We start from the raw sequence: 10,409 nt of genomic DNA, 5'->3' as shown, positions 1-10,409 counted from the left end.
AGAACAATGAAAATAGAGATTACAGGAGGCAAGGGGTAATTTTGGAGCGTGTCACACAGAAGGATCTGTCGGTGGTAATCGATACGGGAAGTAAGCAGGCAGCACAGTGCCAGGCAGCTATAAGTAAAGAAAATAGGGTTTTAGACTGTATTCGGAGGGGGATCATTTATAAATCAAAAGAGGCGGTGTTAACATTGTACAGGAATTTAGTGAGGGCCACATCTAGAATATTGTGCACAGTTTTGGTCACCACAACTTAGGAAGGAGAAAGCTGCCATAGAGAGGGTTCAGTGCAGGGTTACTGGATTGATTCTGAGCCTAGCTACTCAGCCATGAGGAGCGGCTGAAGAAGACAGGGCTTTATACATTGGAAATGAGGCGGTTACGAGGAGATATGATAGAGATGTTTTAGATAATGAAGGGTAGAGACAAAATAAGTGAAGAGGAATTATTCATCACAGTAGACAGTGATAGGACTTGTAGCCATAGTCTGAGAATAAAGAAGAGAGTTTAGATGGTAATAAGGCAGGGGTCTTTCACTTTGAGAGTAGTTAATGCATGGAATGGTCTCCCTGGAAAGGTAGTGGCAGCACAAACAGTAGATACGTTTAAATTGGAATTAGACAGATACATGGAAGTAGAAACAGAGGAGTATAGGGATGTTGGCAGGACTTTTAGCTCGCTTGAGCAGGGATAGGTGATTGTGTGAATCTGTGTGGCATGGCTGTGTGGGTCTCGTCAAGGGGTGGTGCATGGTTGATGGTGTGTTTCTCATCTAAGAACCACCTTAGCTCACTCCTCCTCCCCCCATCCTCCAAAAAAGAAAGAAAAAAAAAACATTTTGCATTTTTTAATTTTTTTACATAAATTGGTTTTGAGTTGTGGCACAGGCATGATGGGCCGAATGGCTTTTATTAATCACGGTCTCACACTTATTCCCATTTTTATTATTGAAAGGTGGTATAAATGCAAGTTTGCCTTAAGAATGGGTGGTTGGTTGTACAAAATTCTTCAGATCTCTATCTTTCTCTCTCTCTCTCTGGAGGACAGACGAATACACCTTTCCAAATCCGGTTCTCCACATTCTTTTTATGATGGTTATTCAAAATAAATCATTGAAAGCTCGTATTTTCAGTGGAGCTTGACGATGGGAAGAATGGGTATTAAAGAATAGAATGATCCCACGATGACCCAGGAGATAGTTGTACAGGAGGGGTGGAGGGAGATACACTCACCCATTCTGATGCTTTCATCACATCACAATGAAAAAAATACGAGGTTTCAACCGACAGAGATAAGATAAAATCAAAGAGTTTCAAGATGAACGTGACCAAATCCCGCAACTGCAATAAAATGGGCCATTTGTCACTATCCTGATCGTCTAAATCAACTTGTGATTGAAAAACCTGTTTTAGATGAAAGCAATATGTATTGCTACAGTGCCAGCGTGTCTTACGAAATAACATTCTGCACCGAAACGTAAAACAAAAATGCTGCGTGCCCAAATATCTGAGCAAGTTGACATATTTGGCAACATCCAGAAACCACAATATGTTACGTCATTAACAATTCATAATCAGCAATTTAAGCTGAAAAAAACTGCAATGACGACCAATCATGTGGCATATGGGATATGGATAAGGGCGGTGTTGTCAGTTCAAGATGAGGTTTATAAGATGTATTGATGGACAACCTTATTGATTTCAGAACAAAGCATCAATGCTCATGTTCGCCATTAATCATAATTTTTGGTTTTTGAGGTTTTTGTTTCCATAAGTAGTCTTGGCATTCCAATGAGGACAAAAATTTAATAAAACACCCATTTTTACATCCACACTATGGAGCAATGCTGTAAACATTGCCCAATACAAGTTTATTGTCAAAGGCACACATTTTCATCAAAAACACCAACTGTAAGTATATATATATATATATATATATATATATATATATATATATATATATATATATATATATATATATATATATATATATATATATATATATATATATATTCTACAATGCCATTAAGAATAACATGAAAAACCTTTTGAACCTTAAAGCTTCAAGATAAGTTTTATAACGTTATTGTGCATGTTAATATTTAAAGTATTAACAAAGATAATGTCTTCTTTCCCAATGTACACATTACGTACCTAACGGAAAATATATCAATCTATTATTTATTTATTTTCTTTCCTACAAATGGGAATAATTCATAAATATATATATATATATTTTTTTTAAATTCAGCAAGAACAATGTCAATGCACAGGCATGATTTGTTAGATATATTAAGCTGAGGTTAAACAAGAATGTAACCAGACACTTTTCAAACAGAAGAGGTTTTGTACAAAGCTCTTCTGGCAGCAAAGCAAAATGTGCCACCAAGTTCCACCTCTTTGTGAAAGTATACAAAAATACATGTGCTTGGCACCATTATTGGCTTTTCGTCATGCTACGAGTGCAAGAAGGCGAGCTGCTGCCAAAGATCCTTCTCTAAAGCGAACTTGCTGAGTTTATGATTCACTGGAGCCAACCGGCTGATGGCTTTTCTGGTATCGATAAGCCAGTGGCTCTAGGAGGAGGAGAAGAAAGGACAGCAGATAACCGGAGCCAGCGAGGTAGAACGATGAGCTGTACGTTTGTGTCACATCATAGAGCCATGCTGCAAAAAACCAAAAAAATAAAATACAAACAGCATCAAGTCAAACCTACTTCAGGGTTTCGAAAACAACCAACAACTGATTTGTCATTCAGTGTCTGCTCAAAAAAGAAAAGGCTATCCTGCTTGCTCAGAGAGTTGACTTCGTAAAGCAAAATTAGAAGAGTCACTCAACACCCACCAACAATCTCCCAGTGCCCAATACCTTGTTTAATGATCTTCAGGTAGAGCTTCACCATGTGATCGGACTGCCATTCAATAATTTAGTCTACCGGAGACTTGAGTCCCAAAAGCTGATGTAATCAAACCTCTTCATTCTAATGTCAAATTACCAAATATCCCACAACTAAAAGTTATGAAAATGGAACATTTATTTCATTAGTTTTCACTTATCATTTGCTGTGTCGGGTAGAAATAGGTTTGTAGTACCATGTTCATGGTTTCTACAGAATTATTTAAATGTGCATGGTTCAGAACATTTATTTTGTATCATGTTAAGACATCGTTTATTTATTACAAGATCATATTGGAGCAAACAGATGAGGATGCAAAAGCTGTTCCAGTTGAAACATGGATATTCAATCCAAAACAAAGACATACCATATTCAACTCCCATTAGTTTTCATGGAAACAACATTCCTGTAGCATGTCCAAACAGCAAAGTTATTTGCAAAGCTTTACTCCAAGACCGCTCAAACGACAACAACAAATATATATATCAAGATGAGCCCATTAGCAGGACAAACATGACCTAATACGCCATTGCCTGGAGAAAGGGGGGGGGGTGTGAACAGAAAATGAGTCATTTTTGAGACAGAGGTCATGATATTGTTACATTTATGAGGTTGAGGAGGTGTTCTCTATTTAGTTTGAGGCACCATATCTATTCATGTAGTTCTTCGGACAACCCTGTATCAAGGACACGTGCAAGAATAAGTATATGGTATACAGCTTTCAAGTCGGACAGCCCTTATCAAGTTTAGATTACACAAGGTAACATTGTCTTTTCCTATGTCCCCCATGTCAAACTGGGTGAGAGAATAACCCCAAGGTGACCATCAACATGAAAGAGGGGGTGAGGCACAAACTGTTCCCTGTCCATTATTGGTGAGACATCTGAGCAGTAACTGGTCCACTGTGCCCTGGGTGTAGAGAACCCCTTCAGACAGACAGACACCCCCCCACCCCATACCACTGTGATTGGTCATGGAAGATCAAATGTCAATGGGGTTGGGGGGATGGGTGATGGAAGAAGTGCAGCAAAAAACGTGTTTCTGCCCCCTCGCTCACTCTTCTGTGCTCTTGCATGCTGGGACGTATAGTCTTGGCCAGTGTCTGGTTGCTGGAAGGATCTGCAAAAACCAGCTGCATGCTTGATCCTACCCACATCCACTCAGAGCCTGCACTCCTGCCTCGAGTCGGTAGCCTAGGGCATCTTCATCCATTCTGGGCTGTCTGAGGCAGCCGGGGCTTCTTCACCCTGTGCGATTTCTCCCTCACACTCCCAGTTCAATGTGAATGGTAGTTACATGTGGGCCAAGAGTCAGGGGTTAGTTTCTTTGTTTAATAAGTATCGTGCTTTAGTGTTTATGTGTCTTGGCATTATGTCCTGTGTGGTGTCTAATTATTGCCTCAACCACCGAAGGTGAAGGAGGTTACGTTTTCACCCCTTTCTGTGTGTTTGTTTGTTTGTTTGTTTGTTTGTGTGCAGGGTATCTCAAAAAGTTGTGTACGGATTCGGACGAAACTTGGTGGACACATTTGCTATGTCACAAGAAAGAATTTATTCGATTTTAGTGAAGATCTGAATCTGGATCTGGATACGAGAATTATTAATTTTTTAATTACTTCTTCACCATTGAGAGATCGAGCTAAAAACGATATAAAACATATTTCAAAAATGTAATGGGCTTTATATGTTCTTGTGGATCAGGCATTGTGTGGCAGAGGTATGCACTCTACTGAGTGCCCTTGAAGTTTTCTTTGGGATGGGTGTGTCTTTTTTTTAATTCCGATCATTTTCCCACCCCAACATTTGGGCTCAATTCGGATCTTTGGAGGATTAAATGGAATAATTGTTATATAACTGGTATGTTAAAACACAAGAAATGACATCTACTTGGGCATCTGTTGGACAAATTTAGCCTTAATCTGGCTATCCTCAGGATATTATATCCTGGCATGTTTCGTTCCCATCGAAGACGACTTGCGGTTTTGCATTGGGGCTGTCCATATGAAGAAGAAGGAAAAAAAAAAGTGTTTTGCATACGCTAATAACCAAGGAAATTTAGAAAGTGTTGTATTTATCAAAAATAAAACCATATATTGGTAAAGTATGCATTTTTCAAATGATGGCAAATTCAGAGGTTTGTTGACTTCTTTAAATCAAAAATTGATGATGTCTGTATTGGCGTTGCTTTACAAAGTATAAAACATTTTAGAATTGGGCTGCTGGCAATATATCCTGTGATGTATTCAATACCAGTTAATCATGACATCCAATGATGTCCCGCAATGATTGTCTCAAAAGGTCAATGATGGTGTAAGCATCATTAGAACAAACGAATGCTGCAAACCTCCTCGTCTCAAGATGCTGCTCGAGAGAATCCAAAGGGACTTGTTGCCATTTCCTGGTGCAAAGCAGTCCCAGGAGAGTCCATCTTGTTAAATCTACACCCAAGAATATCCCAAACTTGCTCTGTTGGATTTAAATCAGCACTCCTCGTTGGTCAAAGTAACGTTGTGATGACATCGTTTCATAAGAAGTCGGTATCTGCACGAGAACGGTGAAGCCTCATCCTGTTATCCACGAATAAAAGTCTCATGTGAAGTGGGTGGCTGTCAAAACGAGAAAGAATAACATGAACCAAAATGTCCCGACACTGCTTTTTGCTTGTCAGTTTACTCTGCAGTGACAAGGTCAAGTTTACTATTGTGACAGGCAGCAATATTTCACAATGGAGCCCCCTCCAATGGGATGGACTCGACAAGGTTATTTGGTGTATGGGCTGAAGAAATTATTCAGAAATAGGTTCCAAGTTCTACCCTCAGTCATGTGCAGGAGAAATTGGCTATCAGACCAATGGATCTTCCTCGAGAAGAATGCAAGATCCCATTGTTGACATGCCTGGTGCCATGCCAAACAGGCTGCTTTTTACAGCGCGTGCGCTGTATACAATTGCACCGAGTTTGAAATGTCCCCGGTGTCCCCCCCCCGACCCCCCCACGTGCCTCAAGTGAGCCAATGACGGCTGTCCGGTAGATGGCAATGCGTAACCTAGACGGAAATGGCGACAATTGACAGAAATACCCAAGTATTTCAATGGAAATTTGTGAAACTAATGTGTTATATATGTGAAAACCATTGAATTTATTGCTTGATGGAAAAGAAAAATCAAGAAACACTCCCCTCTCATGTACAAATGAATGAAAGACATCATTTCCGCCCACCATGGCATTTCGCGCCGAACGCCGAAAGTTGAAAGCTAAGTTCTTCTTATTTTACATCATTCTTTTGTGGCCCCCTGCATCGAACAATTTCATTCCTTCTGAGATATATATATATATATATATATATATATATATATATATATATATATATATATATATATATATATATATATATATATATATATATACATATATACATATATACATATATACATATATACATATATACATATATACATATATACATATATACATATATACATATATACATATATACATATATACATATATACATATATACATATATACATATATACATATATACATATATACATATATACATATATACATACATACATATATACATACATACATATATACATATATACATATATACATATATACATATATATATATATATATATATATATATATATATATATATGTGCTTATCACAATAATAACAAGATTTTTACATTTCAAATACTAAGTTCGCTTTTTAATTGTTTTTCAACTGAAAAAGCATAAATTGCATATTTTAACATTAGTGTACTCATTTGCCTCACCACGCGTGCTGTATTGAAGGATTTCACTTGTTGTTATGGGGTGCGAAGAGGGCATCTTATTGGCCTGTTTGCTTTGTAAAATGAAGCCAGGTCTGGACAATTCTCAACGATAATCTCCGAGGAAGATTCCATTTTTTTTAACCGAACCACTGCTTGTGGTAAAAGTACTATGTCTGATTAACCTGATCAGAGCTGCATCTTCTCTGCAAGAGGTCGCCATTCAGAATGTGGCCTATCTTTATCATCATTTGTGGACCAATCCACTGAAAACAGCCAAGTTCACCTACAATTAGACATCCCAGCAATGCCCATGCCAATAGTTTGCCATCTTTGAGCTTCACTTGGTCTTCTACGGATCATAGTAACAGCTCGCAACAGTAACATTACCTTCCCCAGGTGAAAGTATCTCCCCCCCCTCTCCAAAGTTGATACCCATATGAGGCTGCATGTACAAAATTGAATTAATCTACTATATACTATACACAAACACATGTGTGTATGTGTGAGATTGTATGGAGGAGATATCAGTATAGACAGTTTGAGACAGAGATCATATGAGAGACAGACAGACACAGATAGACTGACTGACCGACCATAATTTGGATCTGCACGACTGTCTGAGTTTAGTCCAAAACTAGTTGACCTGTCTAAGATGTGCTGGCTCGGATTGGAATGTGTCTGCTTGCGAACCACTGCAGCATGGCTGGACAGGCATAATAGTGCTTCCAATGCAAATGTCAGATATTTTATCCACGATACCACTGCCTTCAATAACTCAAAGTGTGGTGGTTTTAGGGGGTTTTTTTGCCCACATCTCTCGATATGTACATGTAGTCATTTGCCATAAAAGTTGAATTGAGGTTGAGGAGGGGAATAATCATGGAAACACCCTCTTTCCCAAGCTACGTATAAACCTCCTCTTTTCTGTCCCAATGTAGCTGCAAGAAACCAATCAACATCTGAACATAACTAAGCTATAAACTCTAACACACTGATGCTAGTCTTCAGAACTGCTTTGGATGGTCTCTGCAATCATTCAAAGGCAACCGTTCTATTATTGCCAGCTGCACTGCTTTGCTATCAGTGATAATCTATCCCCCCCCTCTCTCTTATCATATTTGTACAATTCTCAAGCTTCGGTAACATTTAATTTCCACATACCTTGTGACCATGAAGTAGATAAGGTTAACTTTAGCATAGGTTCTCATTTCATGGCCTTTTATATCATGGTCTTAAGCCTTCTTTTGTCCAGGCACTGTAGCGCCATCTGTCATCCATATGCTATATTGGCCTCAAAATCACAGTTATTTGAGCCTCTGAAATTGCTTCCGTCTTTGCGAGTGTGTTGCCGGGTCAAGAGACTTGGCTTCTGCTCCCTCGTAAAGAGACGTGGCTTAAATTTTCAATGCCTCGTGGGTAGTCTTAACTCCTGGTGATGTGGCAATACCTTTTCTGAGACCTCTCAAGAAGCAGCAAGATTGATTTTAGTTATACAACTTGTTTGATTTGTTTTTCTGCACTCCAATTAAAATAAACAGCAATCAGAAATATTGAAGAATGGGAGACTGCCAATTTGATCAATGAAGCATGAGAAGTAGTAAGCAAAATTAACTGAGACTCCTGTCACTTTTAGAGAGTAAAGTTGTAATTATGATGCTTTATTATCTGAATGGGGATGGCACAATGGTCAAAAACCTGGTTTCTTTGTCTGGTGGACTAAACTTTGCTCAGGTATTTGTTAAGTACTATGATGGAATGCGTGTACTTGGCAATGTGTTTAATTCTTAATTAGGATATTTTAAGCATAATTAGTCCCAAACACTTAAATATCTTTTGATTCCCCACCTGATGCTACAAATTGTTGGATTGGTCCTTCACAAACAAGGTGTTAAACTACAAAGTGCACTGTCCCTTGGATGGATACTTTTAGCTGGGTGTGCTGTCTGTCAGCATTCGTTGGTGTATATTAAAGATCCTATGGTGTCTTTCATGAAGTGTAGGCAAATAATTATTGAAGGTATCCTGCCCAAATAATCTTCAAATCGAATGTCAGGCCTGGCCATCCAGTTTCTGAAAGACTTGGGCCAAAAGCTTTCCCCAGGCAACTCCAAAAGATGGGAATAATTTTGGCAATAGTAGTAGTTGTAGTAGACCTTAAATTAATGTTATGTGTCCCTACAAAAGTCAGCAGTGACAAAATGACATCCTTCATAGCCAATTTAAGCAAAACAGAATCAGAGGAACAATTAAAGCCATCCCAATAGTTTGTCATTCCCATCTACAAGGCCTTCATCCACAGCTTGAGAGAATACTCCTCTCCCCTCTGGGCTTGTGCCCCTGCCTCACACCTTGCTCAGCTTGATGCAGTGGAAGCCAAGGCCTTCGAGATGATCGGAATCTCCATCGATGAAGCTGAGTCTATGGGCTTATTACTTTGCCATTGCAGACAGGTCAGTGGTCTCTCTTTGTCTTCCACCACCTCCTTTCTGGTCTTGCACAATCTGCTCTTTCCACGCTTTGTCCCCCAAGGTTTCTGCAGAGCACACATGGTCCACCAGCAACCCCCTCCCCGAGTGAAACTACCTAAATCCAGGATCACTACTCACCTCCACTCATTTGTTCCCCTTTTCGCCCACCTGTAGAACCAACTTCCACACTCAGTCTCATTCTTCCATCCAGGACTTCAAGACAGCTGTTTACCACCATATCAAATTATCCCCCATTCAAATCCATGATCCCTTTTCCACCTGTTAAACCACCCCTCCTAAAACTTTACTTATCTATCCATCTTGTCCATGCCTTGCCTTCTCCCCTACCCCTCGTTGTTATCCACATCCCTTGTTTGGCAGTCTCTGTCTATTTTAATAGTAATTTCATACTATTATGAATAGTCTATCCAGTATTTTCTCCCTCCGCCCTGCTATTGGCATCCCCCCCTTTCTCCTCATGCTGTCCTTTTTGCTATGTTGCACCCCAATCTGGTCTGTGTTCTGGCTCTTCCATGAGCCTTGACTATGTATTACAAAAAATAAAAATACAAATAAAAAAGCCACAATGGTGATTCATAAAGGCAAAATTTGTGAATGCAAATTATGCTATTGATGTTTTCCGACAACTCGTCTGAAGTCATTCTTCAAAGTACGTACGCAAATCCCCCGCATCCCCAAACCTTCCCCTTTTCGGCCTTTTTCCCATCCCTTTTCACTTGTATTGGGGGGGGGGGGATTGTAGTCCATCGAAAGATGAAGCTCAAAACAGACGTGATAAAAACAAGCAAAGAATAATGTGCAAATGCAACAGCAAGTAAAGGGGAACTTGAAATGTAATTTCCCCTCAATTGTACCCACTCACAAGTGGATTGCAAAGAACAAACTTCTCCACAAATGCGATCATTTTGATTGCCCAAGGTGAGCATAAACATTGAAGTGCAATGCAAAGGCCATCAACAATTCGATGAGATTCCATTAATAGTTTGCTGAAAAGAGGTAACAAAATCTCATCTTCCCAAAGATAGAAGTATGGACGGCAGTATAAGTCAGCCAAAGCTATGTAATCAAGTCTGTATCCGAAATAGAATTACACCAGTGTTAAAACATGGTCGATTTTAAACAGCTCAAAACAGTTGGTTGGAGGAAAAGCTGGCTGTCAAATTTATTTTGTGGTAGTCATGCCAACGGATGACAAATGAGTGACATTCTGAAAACAGAACGCATATCCCAGGTACGCTT

At 39.3% G+C, this 10,409-nt stretch overlaps 1 protein-coding gene across 4 annotated transcripts in view; it reads right to left on the bottom strand.

Annotated features, from left to right (window-relative positions):
• Nucleotides 1-1,808: 1,808 nt before the first annotated feature.
• The window catches only part of SLC16A4 (solute carrier family 16 member 4), a 168,366-nt gene continuing 159,765 nt past the window's right edge, over nucleotides 1,809-10,409 (bottom strand). The window contains exon 10 of one of the 4 annotated variants that reach the window (XM_085895296.1): nucleotides 1,809-2,668. In XM_085895296.1, coding sequence (XP_085751422.1) covers nucleotides 2,520-2,668 — 149 coding nt within the window. In that variant the 3' untranslated portion in view covers nucleotides 1,809-2,519. The remainder of the gene's footprint in view (nucleotides 2,669-10,409) is intronic. The other 3 variants (XM_085895298.1, XM_085895300.1, XM_085895299.1) reach the window with 3 other exon arrangements.

This window comes from Eptatretus burgeri, chromosome 9 (genome assembly GCF_056783735.1).
Source record: "Eptatretus burgeri isolate ZD-2024b chromosome 9, Ebu_testis_v1, whole genome shotgun sequence".
NCBI classification, from domain to species: domain Eukaryota; kingdom Metazoa; phylum Chordata; class Myxini; order Myxiniformes; family Myxinidae; genus Eptatretus; species Eptatretus burgeri.
The sequence above is the reverse complement of the archived record's forward strand: the minus strand, read 5'-3'. Positions and strand labels throughout refer to the sequence as shown.